Below are 19,651 nucleotides of genomic sequence, written 5' to 3'. Positions count from 1 at the left end.
AATTATCAAACCCGAGTGGAAGGTATAGGAACCTCTGACTTTTTAGCAGGTTGATAAAAAATGCAGGTGTCTCCGAGACTTGCAGGTAGCATCTGAAGCAAAGAGTGGGGCCAGTCTCACGAAGAACTTTGCCTTTAACCTGTGGGGTTGACACTAATTCTGGGTAGTCAATGTCAGAATTACACTGAATTGAAAAACCCCTTGCTGGTGTCAGAGAATAGGTGCCACAGCAGAATAGGTAAATAATGATCAGTACAGAGTAATAATATGTGTCAGCAATAATGAGAAAATATTATGCTTAAATGAAACACCTAAGTGGTAACCAAATTTGTTACTGAGTCTGTCCATGTGGCATTCAACTACCAGCTCAATTCAATTAAAGTAAATCAATTTAAAAAATAATTTAAAAATTTCTATGAGTATTTAGATCTAGGTTCACAAAAATTACAATAACTTTTACCAAACTAACTTTTCCAGAGGATTTCCTTTCCCACCCACATAAATATACAAAGAGGAAGCTTCTGGGCCAGTTCTTCCTACTGCAGAGTAGAAATATGGCAGGTATCCAATGTATGTGAATAGTGTAAGTGGTAAGCCTGGATGATGTAGGAACAAAACCTACTTTCTAAGTCATCATATTTCATTGCTTACACATCTTTCTGGCATCAGCACATCTTGATTTCATTTAACCAATTTTTTCAGCCATCTACAAAATAAAAATGTAAGGCCTTTACAACGAATTATTGGGAAAAATAAATCCAGATATAAACAGTACGTCTACAGGATTGTTATAGCAGCTCCAATTATAATGAAAGTAATGTTTTTCAGCTTTCTTGCATTGTGAACATAATGCTCCCAGTATTTCAGAAGCAAGGGGTCTCTTTATAATGGTCTTGGCCTCACTATGCCAAATCCTTAGCATGTGAACGGAAGCCAGATAAATCAAAGATCCAAACTACACCATGTAGAATGCCAGTGCTAGTTTCTTTTCCATTTCCTAAAGCATAAGACGACCAAGAATTTAGAAAGAGAAAGTCCAGCTAAAAATATGCTTACTCTTGAGTTTTCAAATGTGTGAAATATAAAATAAGTATTTGGTCTTGATTCAAATCTACATAAAGCAGCACTGAATTGATCTGAAACTGATTTTATGGCAAAGAGAAAGCCTTACATAAAATTAAAGGACTCAAAGGAATTAAATCAACTTTGGACTTTACCTCTTTCTTGCAGGACACAATTGAGAAAGCTTACTGGTTTCAAAATAAGAAAAGAACCTACTATTATGTTAAAAGAGCTAAGACAAAAACTACCAGAACACAAAGCACTGTGATTATACCTGCTATCTGTAAATCTCAGGTGGTGAAGGATACAAAATGGATGCATGGCTGATGATAATTACTGGAAAATTACGCTCTGTTATTGAGTAAAATTACTCATTGCGAAACTTTCATTTCCAGGTAAGTCATAATGCGATACTGGTTTTCGTACCAGTCTGGTATTCAGACATATACAAACTGAAATACCAAACTCTGGAATGTGAGCTATTTTTTCTCTGTTTCCCATTTCAACTATTGAACGAGCACAAAGCCATCACCACTGTGTATTTAGTACTCACAGGTTAAAAGCTATAAAACTTTGCACATTTCTATTATAAAAGTTTCTTCCTTCGAGTACTATAAGTTTTCTTAGCCTAGATATTTCCATGGTCTAATCCAAAAATGAATTCTAAACTATTTAGTTTGATATTTTCAATTTGGAAACAATAAATTAATAAGCATTCTTTTTAGCAGACATTGGCTTCATTATAATTCAGAGGCTACATTGATGTACCACCTTCTACTCAGTGGTCACAGACATTATAAAACAGAACCCCCCAGTCAGCCTCGTGATTGTTCTGATACCCATATCTACCAGGAGGGAAGACCCTAAACACGAATGAAATGTCTCCTTGGAACTCGATCAGTCCCCTTCAGTGCACTTCACCTATTCAGAATCTCTCATTTTGCTCCAGGATCTCCTCCTGGCCCAGAACTTCTCAGGATTATTTATGACTAAGGACAGTATTCAAAGATGGCAACACTTAAAAGATATAAATTATATTAGTGATGTTTCAGGTATTTCACATGGCTTGTTCAGCTTCCACACTAAGCGCTTCCTGCCTCTGTACGATGGTAGAGATTACAGATTGGTTTCTCCCCTACAACCATGATTTGATTTAAAAATACTTAAGGCTAACCATTTTAACCCCAAAACATATGTATATAACACAGAAATGCCATCTTTTGGTGGATGGCATTCATTCTTGATGAAAGCCTTCTTTCTAAAGCTAGAACATTTTATTTCCTTCTTCAACTGTCTATTATCTATCTCTGTTGCCCTTGATATATTCCTTTCTTTTTTTTCTTTTTCTTTTCTTTTTTTTTAGAGAGAGGGATAAATAGGGACAGACAGACAGGAATGGAGAGATGAGAAGCATCAATTATTAGTTTTTCGTTGCGCATTGCGACACCTTAGTTGTTCATTGATTGCTTTCTTTTCTTTTCTTTTTTTTTTTTTTTTTACAGGGACAGAGAGAGAGTCAGATAGAGGGATAGATAGGGACAGACAGACAGGAAGAGAGAGAGATGAGAAGCATTAATCATCAGTTTTTCGTAGCGACACCTTAGTTGTTCATTGATTGCTCTCTCACACATGCCATGACTGCGGGCCTTCAGCAGACCGAGTAACCCCTTGCTGGTGAGCTTTTTACTCAAGCCAGATGAGCCCGTGCTCAAGTTGGCAACCTTGGGGTCTCGATCCTGGGTCCTTCCACATCCCAGTCTGATGCTCTATCCACTACGCCACCACCTGGTCAGGCTTGATATATTCCTTTCAATAATCCCATCCTTATACTAATACTTAACCAAATTCTCTACTTGTCTAAGCTATTTTTGTAGTTTTTATAAATATAAAAAACCATATGAAATTATATTAGAAGACAAAAATCATTCTAATTCACAAAATGAGAATAGCAAAGATTACTTATTTTAGAAGCTACAACAAACGATTCATCCAAAAATCTCAGACTTTTTTTTTTATTAAACTTGACCTGGTTTGGCCTCAATAAATTAGAAGTCTCTCTCATAGTGACCTAACATTTTCTATAAATTAAAATAGCATTTTACTCCTGATTACTAAGGTTTTTATCTCTTAAATACTCAGTTATCTTTTTTTTTTTTAAGTGAGAGGATGGGAGTTAGATTCCTATATGCACCCTGACTGGGATCCACCCAGCAACCCCTATTTGGGGCCAGTGCTTGAATCAATCGAGCTATCGTCAGCGCTTAAGGCTGACGCCCTTGGACCAACTGAGCTATCCTTAGCATCTGGGCTTGATGCTTGAACCACTTGAGCCACTGGCTGCGAGTTGAGAAGAGAGAGAGGAGGAGAGGGAAGAGAAGAGGGAAGAGAAGAGAGGAGAAGAGGGAGGAGGAGAGAGAGGGGAAGAGAAGCTGATGGTTACTTCTCGTGTGTATTCTGACCAGGGATCGAACCCAGGACTTTCACACACTGAGCCAGATGCTGTCTACTGAGCCAACCAGTGAGGGCTTCAGTTATCTTTTTAAACTTAATATTCTTTATGTATTTTTATATTAAACTTCTACATAATTCACTTATCTCCACATAAGTAAATGAAATTCAGTTTAACACAGTGTTATTTTGTTTGCATCATTTAAAACATCTTCAATGTGTTTAAGAACAGGAATGCAGTCTAGATTATAAAAATAAAGAACAGGAAGGATAAGAGAAGGCGGCTAAAGCTTTGAAATGGTTATCTTAGCAAGATGGTAGTGAAAAGCTCATTAAAGAGAAGACAAGCTTTTTCATGTTATAAAAAGTTATAGAGAGAAACTTTCTTCCCACTTTTTCCAATTTTTAAAGGTCTATTTACAGTGTTTTCTGTAGAATTTATGTAGTCCTACCGCAAAATCAATAGCATTAGAAAAGTTATTCACTACCATGTTCCAAAGAGTTGGAAAACATAACATGGGTGGATTACCCATCTTCTTTTTGAAGAGAAGAAACATACATTGATTCTTTTGAAAAGTGCCATGATTAAAGGGCCTGTGGTAAGACCTTTCTGAAATTTAGATATAGGTTCACATTCATAACTCGTTCCACTGGACCATTCCATATTCCCACAGTGTTGCCTTAATGTCAAACCTCACACACTACTGTTCTGTTCAACAGCCATGACACAGCCAAATTCATGCTTCTTATTTTGAAAGTTCTGTGTTTTTAAAGAGTTTGATCAATGCCTTCTACCCATTAAGTCAGCAAGAAGTATTTTACTAAGACCAGTTAAAGGAATGAGGTAAAGGCAGGCAAGGAAGGGGAGTAAGAGTGGGGGAAGGGGGCACATGACACATATAGAAGAGATAAGTGCTCCCAGGATTTATGGCTTGTCACAGCATCAATAACAAAGAGAAACACATTACATACTGATTAGTAACATTTCTTAAAGATGGCTTTACCCTCCTTTGACATAGCGCAGATTATGTAACTTTTTTTTCTTTTTATGGCCAATCCTGAGGATGAGCTTCTTCTTTGAACACTGCCTTTATGCTTTATCCCAATATAAATGCATTTCTCTAACAAGTGTTCAACTTAAACTCATAAGTGTACATAAGCCTCAGGGTACTTGTTAGAAGACAGAATGGTATGTAACTAGACTTTTTTCTTTAGACATTAAAAAGTGAGAGAGTATCTTTTATATTTTCTGATACTTAATTAGAGAATTGTGCAAATATTTCAAAGTGTAGATAAACAAAGGTCAGGAGAAAGTTTGAATAAGGTACACAGTATAAAATCCGGGTATAACAGTGAAAGATCCATTTGGAAAGTACTTAACACACTTCTAAAAGGAAATGTTGACAATTCTTTGAGAGAATTTTCTAAATTTGCCTGGAACCATTGCCAATTTTGGACTGATGACTCTCTTGGATCCAGAAGACTATGGTATTAAAAACTTCTCATTTTACCTACCTTTAAATTATATGCGATGAAAAAAATTAAATAGTGAAAACTATTTTAAGTATTTTTTGTCTGAAAATTCATTTGATTTTAAAATATATATAATGTGACCAATTTTTATTTTGTCTTGGTTTCATTTGTTTTGATTTTTTAGAAGTGTAATGTATAATGGATTTTGCCAGTATAGACCTAGGAAAGGAAGGAAAGATAGGATCAGAGTTAAATGTAACAATGTATAGAATACACAAATGTCTAATATACTTTCCTACATATCATGGGGCTCTCCATAAATAAAAATAGTTTAAAGCATTTAGTTTCTATTATGTGTCTCCCTACACAGTGATGAGATTCAGCTGGTTCACACCGGTCCAGCCAAACCAATACCTACCTAATTTTTTGTTGAGTTCAGTGAGCCAGTTATTTAAATGGCACTGGTAATCAGGGTTCTCTCTATGGTGGGTGCCTGGGCAGCGCCTAATGTGGAAATCACAAATTTATATTCCTTACTCTTTTTTAACATTCATCTGTGCAACAGCATATTCTAAGCACCCATAGTGATGTTCATTCTGCTCATAGGTGAAAAAAATTTTGACAGAACTATGCTTGTAATATTTACTTATTAATTTCATAAAACTCATTATTCCTTTGTAGGATTCCTACTCCTACAGTGAAAAGATGGTTAAGGATAAATCACACAGCTGACGATGCTCAGATAAAAGTGAAGAAAACTCCAAGTTAGGATACCAATCAAGAAGCAATAGGGAGGCTGACCAGATGGTGGCACAGTGGATAGAATGTTGGCCTGGGACAAAGAGGACCCAGGTGTGAAACCCCGAAGTCGCCAGCTTGAGCTTGGGCTCATCATCTTGAACACAGCTCATCCAACTTGAGTGAGGGGTTGCTAGCTTCAGCGTGGGATCAGAGATGACTCAATGGCTGCTGGCTTGAGTCCAATGTTGCTGGCTTGAGTCCAAGGTCACTGGCTTGAGTAAGGGGTCAGTCGCTCTGCTAGATGCCCCCTGATCAAGGCACATATGAGAGAGCAATCAGTGAACAACTAAAGTGCTGCAACAAAGAATTGATGTTTCTCATCTATTTCCCTTCCTGTCTGTCTGTCCGTATCTATTATCTCTCTGTCTCTGTCTCTCTCACCAAAAAAAAAAAAAAAAAAAAGAAAGAAAAGAGAAGGAAGCAATATGGAAATATCTTAAATAAGAATTTTATTGTTTTTTTCAAGTATTAATATTTTTATTAATATTTTAAAACTCTCTTATAATCTAGTTTTTGTAACTCTTTTATTGTTCTTATTTAAGTATTAAATGCATGAAATAATAAACTACCTTTCAGTATAAAGTATTTTCATATTTAAAACGGTCATTAGGGTAGAGAACCAGTTATTAAATATTTGTCCCTACATATATACTTGGATAACCTTTACACTAAGAGGTAAATGGGGATATTGTCACCCTCATGTTACAGATGGAAAACTGAAGCATAGAGAAGTTAGGCAACTTGCCAGAGAACAAACAGCTGGAAGATGGCAGAGGGCGCTTTGAATCCGCAATCTGCTGGAATGATAAATGCAACGGATTAAAAGGGCAGGTATGCCAGATGCAGAAAGGGACTGGCGCGTCTTGCCAGATGAGTCTCGAGAAGTGGGGAGGCAGCAGATCATCAGCCCTTCCCAGCAGTGTCCTCTTTTTCCTAAGGACTCTGGGAAGTCATTTAGAATTTTGTGTTTTTTTAGCAGGAAAGTACACGATATACAAGCCTATTACTTGACTGGAATGTGGAAAACAGATATCAGGAGGCATAGTGGATATCAACTAGTTAGGAGATGTTTGCAGTGTCTTGTCAGGAGCTGTTCTCTGGGTCTAGGAAGATGGCTTGGGAGACGAAGAGATGCTTTGGGGAGGCATTTCACGTCCTAAAAGCATTCACTATCCTCTAGCATTCCCTTTCATTAAGGTACATGATCTGCCGAGGCTAATGAATGCAACTGAACGTGGCACTACAAACAACTAATTTAAAAAGGTTCAAAATTCAGCATAAATGCTGCTTTCTCCAAGTTTTCCCTGGGTTAGATGCCTCTGCTAAATGCTCCATTTATCACCTCTCATAGCATTTTAAAAATAGTATCTTATAATAATCTTTTACCACCCATCTCCTCCATGGAACCTAGAGCCCTTTGAGACCTCTGTTCCGTTTGTTATGGAAGCCCCAGGATTGATGCAATGCTCACCTGTTTAGTGGATTTTGAATGGAAGAAGATAGTATAGCAGCATCCCACAAGAACAGTTAATTAATTCTATAAATTTATGCCTGGAAAAATCTCTAACATACATGCGTTTAGGTAAGATTTGTGGTACGTGGGTGTATATATGTGTGGCAGAAAGAGAGGAGTTAAGATATCCTTACTTTTTTAAAAAGTCACCTCACACTATTTAATAAATCACTACAATTTCATAGTAAGCATTGTTTTTTGTCTCATTTGGTCTAATTTTTATCTAAATCAAACATCCCCTGTTGTCACACAGCCATAAGCCCTTTTCTCGGGCAAAATACTTCCACACTTTCACAAAAGATTCTCTATTTCATTGAACTGGATAAAATTTTTTTTAAAAATTTATGGAGAAAAGTCCTTGGAAGAATGATTTAAAATTGTGAGTTACAGAATGAACAATAGAGAGAAACTTGTGTCCATATACATTCACTCTATATAAACAATAAAAAACATTGCGTAAAAAAATTCATATAGTTTTCTAACTACTTGACCTGTTTCCAAAGTCAACTGGAAATGTAATTTGTTGTATAAACATTTGTTGAATTTACTGAGTGCCTGTTAAATGCAAATTTCTATGAGTGACAGTATGGGGACTACAAAAGTAAAAATAAAAATTTTATTCAAAATAAAAGAATGTCCCTTCAAAGTAGATGAAATTCATGTGTAAGTATATATAAATATATTCTATATTCTAATGACTTGAGAAAAAAATAGAGGCACCCAAAGCAGTCATATCCTTCATATAATGTTCCCAGTCACAAAGCAGTACCGTAATTACATCAAAACAAACAAACAAAAAACTTAAAATTTCCTGAAGGGAAGACTACATTTTCTAATCCAATGTAACAACAGAGGTAAGTACTAAAATTATTTTAACATTGCTAGAGAACATATTGCATAGTTTATAAAGGACTTATTTTTAATTGTAGCAGATGTAGATTCTAACCCCATCCTTTAATTATCATTTAGGGCTCTCAATTTACTTATCGATAATTGAGGACAAAAATGCTCACTTTGACTGGTAGGAATGGAAGGAAATGATGTATATTAAATGTCTAGCCAGTACCTAACTCACAATAGCAATTAGCCATAACGGACTGACAGGCAGATCCAACATTACAGCTGTCTCTAGAGTTCAGCTATGGCTCCTTCAGAATAAGAAATTTCACACATAAATTAAATGTACAATTTCAGGAATATATGCCAAAAATAGTAGAGAAACAGGAGTTAGGAGGCTGAGGATGGGAGTGGGCTTCATTTTTATGTGTGGTTCCCTAACCTGAGATTTCTTTCTTGGGATGGAGAAGGAATGAGGGGGGAAATGATATTTCCAGCGAAGCCATAAATATTGAGCGTAGTACCTATTAGACTAGAGATTTTCAACCAGTGTGACACAAGGCTTTTTAAAACATAAAATACCTAACTATTTAGTCAGGTGCACTGACCTCTTTTCCCTTAGATTGTAAAATTAAAAAAGAAAGTGACAACAGCCAACACAACGGTAGTCATTTGGTATGAATACCCAGTTTTGAACCATAACTATATAGGTTATATAAGAGAGTCCATCTTATTGGTCCTGTTGCAAAATAAGGTGGCACCTGATTGGTTAATTTTTTTTGTATTTTTTTCCCCAGTTAGAAGCAGGGAGGCAGTCAGATAGACTTCTGCATGCGCCTGATGGGGATCCACCCGGCACGCCTACCAGGGGGTGATGCTCTGCCCATCTGGGGCATTGCTCCACTGTGGCCAAAGCCATTCTAATGCCTGAGGTGGAGGCCATGGACTCATCCTCAGCACCCAAGGCCAACTTTGCTTCAATGGAGCCTTGGATGCGGGAGGGGAAGAGAGAGATAGAGAGAAAGGAGAAGGGGAAGGGCGGAAAATCAGATAGTCATTTCTCCTGTGTGCCCTGACCAGGAATTAAACCCAGGACTTCCACATGCCAGGCCGATGCTCTACCACTGAGCCAACAGGCCATGGCTGATTGGTTAATTCTTGGTACCAGAAATCCTTATATACAAATATAGTCATCTGATTTTTTTAAAAAGTCACTTTGGAGCAAAAAGGGTAGGTAATTACTATTCTTATTTTTATATATGTAAATCAAAATTTTATCTTTTTTTGTCAGAGCAGAAAAAATTTTAAAAAAATTTTGATATGGCATAGAATTTTAGTAATTAGTTCATGTGTGCCATAAGATGAAAAAGGTAGGAAGTAACTGTATTAGACCATATAAGGGCTAAATATAATATTAATAGACTGGTTATTTTATAAGCCAACTAATATGGATCTATTTCATGTTACATGGAGTTAATTACAGGTGTTTTGGGAAAAATTTGGACCTATGCACCTACAATAAGTGTCTGGTGTCCTCAAGTATGTGGTGATCCATATAACACCTAGGGAAATATCACTGAGCCCTGTGAACTCCATCACTTCTCTCTATGTCTTCTTAACACCCTTTATCTGGAGAACTAAAGAGATACAGCAAAGAGAATGGCTTGCTATATTTATTTTCATAGAACACCTATTTGATAACATTTATAATAAAATGTCCGAGATGCTAATAAATCTTTGAGGTGAAACATAGCTATGGTGAGAATATGGCGCAAGAACAATTGAAAAGCAGCTGAAGTCAAGACATAGTCACCTTTTTATGTAATCAACTAAAATGGTAAAATAAAAAAATTTTTTTTTCAGTCTAACATGGTTATTTAGAATTTTAAAAGCAGGTCTAAGAACCAAATTATGGACTATAAAATACATGTTATATTTAGTTAAGATCTGCTACTAAGCATCTGTGTCTGGAAAAGAACCAACATATTTTCGATCATCTGTAACAAGTAATACCAAGAGAAATAGTGCAGGGATAATGGCCCCCTAAATATGATATATTCATGACTATCCAATCAAAGAGGGTGTTTCCATGACTGCATGCTAATATTTAAATAAACGCTATCCACTGAAATTTAAACTACTGATTATAAAACTGGTCTCTCCAATATCTTTACTGCCAACAAGCAAATGAGAAAGTACTCATAGGACTATGTAAGCTTTTACAATGACAAAAACCCATAATAATAATATTTAACATCTTTAGCTTAAAAGGAAAACTCCAAGAAAAATAAATACCAAATATATCTAAATGTCATTAATGCTTACAAAGTTAGTATTTAACTGTCCATTTACCTGGTAGCACTTTCTAAAACAAGAGCCAAAAATGCCTGAAAGTAGCTAGAAATCCTTGTAACACTAAATCTCAGACCTTCTTGGAACAGAAGCTATGGTTGAATTGATGAACCACAACGGAGAATTAACTGTGTGGCCATCTTTTACTGCTCCCTACTTATTTCATCAATAAATGACATTTTCGTTTAAATAATAAAGCTAGCAATTTTTAAAAACTAGTAATAGAGAGGAGAGGACTTTAGATTTGTTTTGTAATTCTAATAAGTAGATAAAAATTCTAGCTAGTTATAATGCTGATAAATACCCATTCTATGGATTGTTACTTTGAACATTTTACATATGCCAAGATTAATGCTGACTATGAGAGTATTTCATTTCAAAAGAGAATCTATAATAAGAGATAGAGCTATGAAAAATAAATACTACTGGAATTAGTTCTAGGATAGTTAAATATATTTCAAATATATATTGCTCAGTGGATAGAATGTTGGCTCCACGTCTGGATATCCTGGGTTTGATAACTAATTGGGGAACAGAGGAGAAGCAACCATCTGCTTCTCTTCCCCTCCCCCTCCTCTTCCTTTTCCCCTCTCGCAGCCAGTACCTCAATTGGCTCCAGTGTTGACCCGGGGTACTGAGGATAGCTGGTCTGGTCTGAGTGTCAGCCTCAGGTTCTAAAAATAGCTCAGTTGATTTGAGCATTGGCTCAAGACAGGGGTTGCTAGGTGATCCCAGTCAGGGTGCATGCAAGAGTCTGTCTCACTATCCCCCCCCTCACTTAAAATTTATATATATTTCAAATACACACTTAAGAGCAATTTCACTACAGTGGTACCTTGAAATACAAACAGAGCAACAATTTTTTTTAAGATATGAGCTGCAACTCAGTCCATACTTTTGTTCGAGATTCGAGTGAAATTCCGAGATATGAGTCGTGATTCAGGATGCTGCTGCTAGTTGGCGCGTTGGCTCACAGGTCCAGTACTGGCAGTTTGATATAAGAATTGACTGACTTACGAGCTCAGTTACAGAATGAATTAAATTTGTATCTCAAGGTACCACTGTATTTGGAAAATAAATTTTTAAATAATACACAGTAAAACTTTAGGAAAAACAAATCGTCTTTTTTTCAGGCATAACAAACTAAAACATGAATACATGAATACATGAATCCAATTTATTAAAGTGAAAAAACTCAATGGTATGTCATTTTCAATGTTTACATTGGCTGCAAAATTCCCATTGAATTTAAGAGGAGTTCAGTATACACATATGAAGTATGATCTTTTAAAATTTAATTATTTCTCACTTAATCATTCCTCTTCATGATGGTCTGGCTTGATATCAGAGAACAATGAAAAGGTAGAATACATCTCACAAACTGATGATAAAGAATAATATGCTTCCTGATGAAAAAATAATATTGAACACACAGTTTTGAGACTTCTCATGAATATACAAGTAGAATTAGACTGTCCTCACCTTTGGAAGTTATTTAAAGTAAATGTTTTCAATGTGAAATTATTTTAATGAGGAGAGGGTCAAAAAGAGTTCTGAATGATAGTAAGGATTTATAGTTATATACTTTCTTTTAAAAGTATGACATAGTAGTTGTAGATATTCCTAACATTTGGGGTCAGGATGTGAGGCCAGGCAAAAGGGTAAAGATGATTTAAAACCAGTAGATTAATTTACTTTTAGCCAATTATAATTAATATCACATCAAGACTGTTTACATTTCTGCTGTCATCCATATGCATTAGCACCAGGTTAATGTTCAAGCCATGAACCAAATGATTGCTTGCATAAATCTCCACTGTTGTTAGATAGCAAAGTCCATTGCCCTATCCTTACTTCCTGGGAATAACCTTTGATCTTCAGATCAACAGTAAAATAATTACTGATTTTGGCCAAATGGGGATTAGTCATTTCTGTTCTGAGTAGCTAGCTGCACAGCTGGAAACAGATGTGCAGGTCTCCTGCACAGATCCTAAAGAATCTTCCCCAAACGTTTATATCATGTTTGTCATTCGTTTATCAGAGGCCAAAATGTTTCTCTTTTGTAAACGTGTGTAAAACATCCTCAGAATTTCAAAGAATAACAAAGCAGGGCTGAATGTGGCCGAAATACAAAAAGGAAATCTCCCATCTGTCCAAATAAAACAGTTGTATTATCAGAAATGAAGGCTCAAAACAACACACACACACATTATTTAATATAGATTTTCAATAATTTGTCCAAGGAGAGATACTAATACAGAGAAAATGCCAAAAGTTTAAACAAATAATGAAAAAAGATTTAATTTTGAAAATATTTTTAAAATGTATTAACTTAGGAAGTTAATTTTTATTGTTAAATTTGTTTTTCTTATTTCTCTTCTTACGCATCAATATTATTAATATTTTTTTGTATTTTTTGTATTTTTCTGAAGTTGGAAACTGGGAGGCAGTCAGACAGACTCCCGCATGTGCCCGACCAGGATCCACCCAGCATGCCCACCAGGGGGCGATGCTCTGCCCATCTGGGGTATTGTTCTGTTGCAACCAGAGCCATTCTAGTGCCTGAGGCAGAGCATAGAGCCATCCTCAGTGCTCCGGCCAACTTTGCTCCAATGGAGCCTTGGCTGCGGGAGGGGAAGAGAGAGACAGAGAGGAAGGAGAGGGGGAGGAGTGAAGAAGCAGATGGGTGCTTCTCCTGTGTTTCCTGGCCGGGAATCGAACCTGGGATTCCTGCACGCCAGGTTGACCCTCTACCACTGAGCCAACCAGCCAGGGCTTACTAATAATATTTTTAAGGAAAATTATCAACATAAATACAATATCCCATGAAAAATTTTATACTTGTTATTGATATCTTTAAATATCATTTGTTTAGAAAATATTATTGATTTATTTATTCAGTAAATATTATTTAGAATCTGTTAAGTGCTAGCCAGAGTTCTAGGCATTGGGTATACAAATGTGGACCAAACAATGTAAGTAACTCTATAGTCTCATAAGAAATTACAAATCCCACTGAAAAGAGACAAGCAGAAGCAAAGTTAATTTCAACTAATGACTGATGCTAGAATAACAACAAAACCAAGTGAGATGCCAACTGAGAGTGCCTGGGGTGTGTGTGCAGCTGCTTTAAATAAGGGACCTGGTCAAAGAAGACCTCCCTAAAACTAATGTCCGTGGTATAAAACTTAATGATGAGAAAAAACTAATCATGGACCTTGGAGGCTATGGTAAGGAACACTGATTTTATTTTCATATATATTGGGGTTTTTAAAGCATATTTTGAATGTTTTCCCCTAAGGAGCACTGATAACATGAAAAAAGCTAGAACTTTCTTTATATATATATGCATATATATATATATATAAATTAATAAATAAGAAAGAAAAATAGGTACAATGAGGCCTATACTAACATTTAAAAATTAATCTAACAGACTCTTCTTGTTTTGAAAAATAAATATGTAATCCAACTTTTTTTTATTTCCTTAGGCTATTGTCAAACATAGAACAATAGGGAAATTTCAGGTTAGATTTCACAACTGTCAAAAACCTCTCGGGGCTGATTTTTACATTTTATTGAGTTTGGCTCCTGGATTGTCTGATTTGACAGAACTGACAGTACTCAGGTATCACACAGACACAGACTAAATAAATTTGCAGTATTTCAGGAACTCTATTGTTTTTATTCCAGTTGTTCACTTGGAGCTTAGCCCCCTTCTTGCTCACTTGAGAAATGATCACACAGAGGTCACACCTCACTTAAAACTAGTCGATGATTGACATATTTTTTTAAAACCCAAGCAATGTTTCTGATGAAATGGATAATATTTTACTAAAGAATTAAATAAATATCATTTTAATGTAGCTTCCCAAATTAACTTTATGCTGCTTAAAATCCAATACACGACTTGTAAAGACAAGTAGAAAAATACAAAGAAAATCTGACATGCAATTCCACCACCAAGACATAGCCACAATTAATGTTTTGGTGTCTACCTTCCAAATATTAAGCCTTTTAAAGTCTACTTACTCTCTTAATACTTGCTTTTTTAACTTAATTTTCAGAGCTTCATATTCTTCTAAGGCACAGAACTATTAATGATAAATGATGAACCACAGTTATATAACTAATATCCTACTACCAAACCTTTAAATGGTTCTAAATATTTTCTCCTAGGGAAAGCAGAGGCAGTAATCTTCTTAACGTTAATCTTGGCAGTGATTTTTTGGATTTGACACAAAGAGCAAAATAAAAATAAACATCAACAACTAGGAAATCAAACTAAAAAGTTACTGCATATCAAAGGAAACCATCAACAAAATGAAAAGGCAACCTATTGAAATGGGCTAAAATAATTGCAAATTATACCTGATGAGAGGTTAATTTCCAAAATAAATAAAGAACTCATACAATTCAATAGAAAAAAGAATTTGAATAAAAATAGAAAAAAGGAGCTGAATAAACATTTTCCCAAAGAAGACATACAGATGGCTAACAGGTACATATAAATGTGCTCAACATCATTAATCATCAGGAAATGCAGATCAAAAGCACCCTTATTTTTATTGCTGCTTTATTTAAAATAGCTAAGATATGGAAACAAGCTAAGGATCAACAGCAAATGGATAAAGAAGATGTAATAAAATAAATAAAATAAACATATAGATACAAAGAACAACCTGATGGCCACCAGATGGGAGTGGGGTTGTGAAGATGGTGAAAAGGATTAAAAAGATCCAATTGCCATAAACATAGTCATGGGAATGTAAAATACAGCATAGGAAACGCAGTCAATAATATTGTTATAACTAAGTATGGCGTCAGATGGGTGCTAGACTCACTGCGGTCATCACTTTGTAAAGTATAAAAATGTCAGCTCATTACGTTGTACACCTGAAGCTAATAATATTGTATGTCAACTATAATTGGAAGTAAAATTAATTTAAAATACATGAGATGTCACCTCACACTTGCTGAAATGGCTATTATCTAAAAAACCAGCAATAAAAAGTATTGGTGAGAATATGGAGAAAATGGAACCTTTGTGTACTGTTGAGAGACATGTAAAATGGAACAGGCACTATGGAAAAATATGAAGGTTACTAAAAAAAATTACAAATAGAACTACCATATGATCCAGCAATTCAACTTCTGAACACTTAGCCAAAGGAAATGAACACACTAACTCAAGAATGTATCTGCAACATCATGTTTATTGCAGCACTATTTATCTAGCCAAGATATGGAAATAACCTAAGTAAACCTTAATGGATGGATGAATTAAAGAAAATATGATACACATATATAATGGAATATTATTCAGCCATTAAAAAGGAAGTCCTGAATTTACAACAAAGATGAATGGACCTTGAGGAATTTTGCTAAGTGAAATAAGTCAGAGAAAGGCAAACACCATGTGATCTCACTGGTATGTGAAATGTGTGAACAAAACAAAACAACTCACAGATACAGAGATGGTTGGTTGTCAGAGGTGAAGAGTGGTGGGGGTGGAAGAAATGGGTGCAGTCAAAAGGTAAAAACCACTACTTATTAAATAAAGAGGTCCTGGGGATGTAATGTACAGCATATGTATAGTTAATAATACTGTATTGTATATTTGGACACAGCTAAGAGAGTACATTTTAAAAGTTCTTAGTACAAGAGAGAAAAAAATTTAACTATGCCTGATGATGAATGTTAACCAGACATATTGTAGTGATCATTCTGCAATGTATACAAATATCCAATCATTATGTTATACACCTGAAACTAATATACTGTTATATGTCAACTATATCTCAAAATAAATATCTGGTCAAAAATGTTGACAGCACAAAAATGGAGAAACAGAGAAACCTGGTTTAAGGTAAGAAATGTATAATCTTTAGAATTAGAATACGATCTGTGTTCTCAGTATACTGCAGATCAGGGGTAGCTGGTCTAGAGAGAAAGAGAAAGAAAGTGTCTGTTTCTCAAGAGAAGTACACACAGAAAAGCTAATAGCTTCCTAGTTCTTGGTCTTTGTACCTTGATCTAATGGCTACATTCCTCCCACTTCTGGCTATACAAAGCATTCAATAATATTCTTATAGTAACTCCTACTTAAACTAGCTACAGTTGGTTTCCGCTACTTGATCTTGAATGTGCTCTAAGAAGTGATTCCCCAAAACATGTACTTTTTGTGAAGAATATGAATGGAGAATTACTAATTAATATGCAAGCAGGAAAAAAAGTGCAAGAAAGAAAACCCAAGAACAAAACAATCTACATTGGAAAATGGGAAGAGAAATTATCAATGAATAATAAATGGGAAAAACATGTCTTCACAATAAGCCTAAATTTTTAAAGAGGGCAATCGAAGTAAATTTCAATAAGGATATGGAGTAAAGTACATTCTCTTTTATTTTAGATAAGCTGCCTGAGCCTTCATTTGCAAAATCAGGGTAATAAAAACAACATGAGTTAGACCTTTCATTTGAAATGAAAGAAAACTAAATCTATTTGATGAGCTGTCTGTGGCACAATCCTGGTGTACCCTACATCAGAAAACCCCTATGCCTTAGATATATCTAAAACCAGCTACTTGTTTGCTATGAGGCAGACCTCTCTTTATCTTTCTGCTCCAAAATCTCTGCTTCATTCATTTTTTTAAATAAGTTTTCTCAAGATATAATTTCCATACTATTAAGTTCATTTTTTTGAGAATGCACAGGGTTCAACCATCTCCACTATCGAATTCCAGACTTTTTTTTTTAAGTAAGTGAGAAGTGGCGAGGAAGAGACAGACTCCTACTAGCATGCTGACCAGAATCCACCTGCCTCCTATGGGGGCAATGCTCTGCCCATCTGGGGAGTTACTCCGTTGCTTAGCAACCAAGCTTTTCTGAGTGCTGAGGCAGAGGCCATGGAGCCATCCTCATCACCCAGGGCTAATTCACTCCAAGCGAGCCATGGTTGTAGGAGGTGAAAAGGGAGGGAGAAAGAGAAAGAGAAAAAGAGAGAGAGGGGAAGCAAGAGGGGGAGGGGTGGAGAAGCAGATGTGCCCTAACCAGGAATCAAACCTGGGATATCCTGACACCAGGCGAATACTCTACCACTGAGCCAACCAGCCAGGGCCTCCAGAATATTTTGATGCCCCAAAATGAACCCCATGCCTATTAGTAGTGGCTACCCATTCTCCTTTTCTTCCACCCTAGTCACCAAATAACCTACTTTCTGTCTATATGGATTTGCCTATTCTGGATATTTCATATAAATGGAATCATGTAATGTGTTGCTTTCTGTATCTGGCTTCCAGGTTCATCCATGGTGTAGCATGTATCATAACTTTGTTCCTTTTATCTTTATTGCTTAATTTTTCTAATTCTCTCTGGAAACCAAAGGCTTCATCTCCTTTGGTCCATATGGAGAGAAAGATGGCTGCCAACAGGTCTGGAGCTTAACTGCTTACAGACTCTCTGGGACCCAAATGCAGAGAAAAGAACTGTTAAATTTTGGCATGTCTCACCTTTAAACTAATCTACTGAGGTTACTATCTGTGTTGCTTATCTTGGGTTCTTCCTTGGTATCAATCAACTATATTCAGGGAAACAGCACCAAGTTATAAAAATGTCTGATTTGAGGAAGCCATATATAAGAAAGATGAAATCAGGTTTGGGAGTTTCATTTCCCAGAATATTTGGGGATGGATGAGTGAGGAGATGAAATAAAGTGTTCTCATATAATTCATATGCCAGACTAGTGAAGAATAAGAAAATAGATGCAAACATGTAACTTAAATATTTGCCAGTATAAAACTTCATCAGTTGGTTTATCCAAGGAAAGCTTAAACAATCTAGAGAAATTGTGAAAAGGATAGTGAAAACATTTTGTTGCCAGGGTTTTGATTAATGGAAACCTATCAACATTTTCCCTTAAGAAACACTGGGAAACTCTTAGCTGCTTTTGTCTAGGAAAGTGTAGCATTTTGTGGTGGGGTAAAAATGAAGTGCAGATGAATTGATTAATGAAATGGACAAATAAGTGGTGGTGTATTTCTTCAATAAAACACTGTGCAATAATTATAGCAGCTAAAATGCATTAATTACAATCCTAGGCAGCAACAGATTAGAATCTCAAAAATATACTGTTGAGAAAAAGAAGTCACAAATAAAATATATATTATTCCATTTATATAATGGTTAAAAACAGGCAAAACCAAATACCATAATTTATTAAAATTATATATGTTATTATATATATATATATATATATACACACACACACATATTCTGAGGGGAAGCAAGTGAATTCAGTATAATGGTTATTAACAAGTGGTGGTGGAGAACAATGTTAAAAGAGGGCTGGTAAAGTAGTAGATAAGGAACTGCTAGTTAATAAGGTTCTAGTCTTTCACTTTGGTTGTGGCTATATAAATATATACTTTTTATTGTTTTTAAATTTTAATGTAAATTTTAATTCACTTTTGTATACATATATATTTCATAATTTTAAAATTATGAACAATGAAAGGAGAGAATATAAGAATAAATTCTATTTTTTTTTTTATTGTTTTACAAAAAAGACAAGTGTTTCAAATTTGCTGTACCTTTGCAGTACTGATAACTGGCCAACATGTATACACTGCCAAAGACATATGTAGGGTGGGTGGTGGGGAACACATTTTATGGGATCTTCACGATAAAAATAATGCTTTTTAAAAGAACATGAGACCCGGCCAGGGCACACAGGAGAAGCGCCCATTTGCTTCTCCACCCCTCCACCGCGCCTTCCTCTCTGTCTCTCTCTTCCCCTCCCGCAGCCGAGGCTCCATTGGAGCAAAGATGGCCCGGGCGCTGGGGATGGCTCTGTGGCCTCTGCCTCAGGCGCTAGAGTGGCTCTGGTCGCCACATGGCGACGCCCAGGATGGGCAGAGCATCGCCCCCTGGTGGGCAGAGCATCGCCCCATGGTGGGCGTGCCGGGTGGATCCCGGTCGGGCACATGCGGGAGTCTGTCTGACTGTCTCTCCCTGTTTCCAGCTTCAGAAAAATGCAAAAAAATAAATAAATAAATAAAATAAAAGAACATGAGAGAATTTTTGAAAATTTGCTTTATAAAATATTTCCATCATTACAAGTATAAAAAGTAGTGTATTTTTATACTTGTATTTGTAGTATAAAAAG

At 35.8% G+C, this 19,651-nt stretch overlaps 2 protein-coding genes across 6 annotated transcripts in view; both read right to left on the bottom strand.

The window, feature by feature from the left end:
* BMP5 (bone morphogenetic protein 5) overlaps positions 1-19,651 on the bottom strand; it is a 217,220-nt gene that overhangs the window by 36,866 nt on the left and 160,703 nt on the right. The window contains exon 7 of one of the 2 annotated variants that reach the window (XM_066359169.1): positions 5,662-6,032. The exons of the other annotated variant lie outside the window; for it this stretch is intronic. Within the exon in view, the coding sequence (XP_066215266.1) occupies positions 5,943-6,032 (90 nt within the window). The 3' untranslated portion in view covers positions 5,662-5,942. Of the gene's footprint in view, positions 1-5,661; positions 6,033-19,651 lie in introns of those variants that run through there. 2 annotated transcript variants of the gene reach the window in all.
* Positions 1-19,651, bottom strand: part of HMGCLL1 (3-hydroxy-3-methylglutaryl-CoA lyase like 1) — a 323,420-nt gene that overhangs the window by 295,153 nt on the left and 8,616 nt on the right. The window contains exon 2 of one of the 4 annotated variants that reach the window (XM_066359177.1): positions 5,402-5,487. The exons of 2 other annotated variants lie outside the window; for them this stretch is intronic. Coding sequence is in view for 1 of the 2 variants with exons in the window: in XM_066359176.1 (XP_066215273.1) it covers positions 652-666 (15 nt within the window). In the remaining variant the exon portion in view is untranslated. Of the gene's footprint in view, positions 1-651; positions 687-5,401; positions 5,488-19,651 lie in introns of those variants that run through there. One more of the 4 variants, XM_066359176.1, reaches the window with a different exon arrangement.

Source organism: Saccopteryx leptura, chromosome 1 (assembly GCF_036850995.1).
Source record: "Saccopteryx leptura isolate mSacLep1 chromosome 1, mSacLep1_pri_phased_curated, whole genome shotgun sequence".
Taxonomy (NCBI): Eukaryota; Metazoa; Chordata; class Mammalia; order Chiroptera; family Emballonuridae; genus Saccopteryx; species Saccopteryx leptura.
This window is presented reverse-complemented; position numbering and strand designations above follow the sequence as displayed.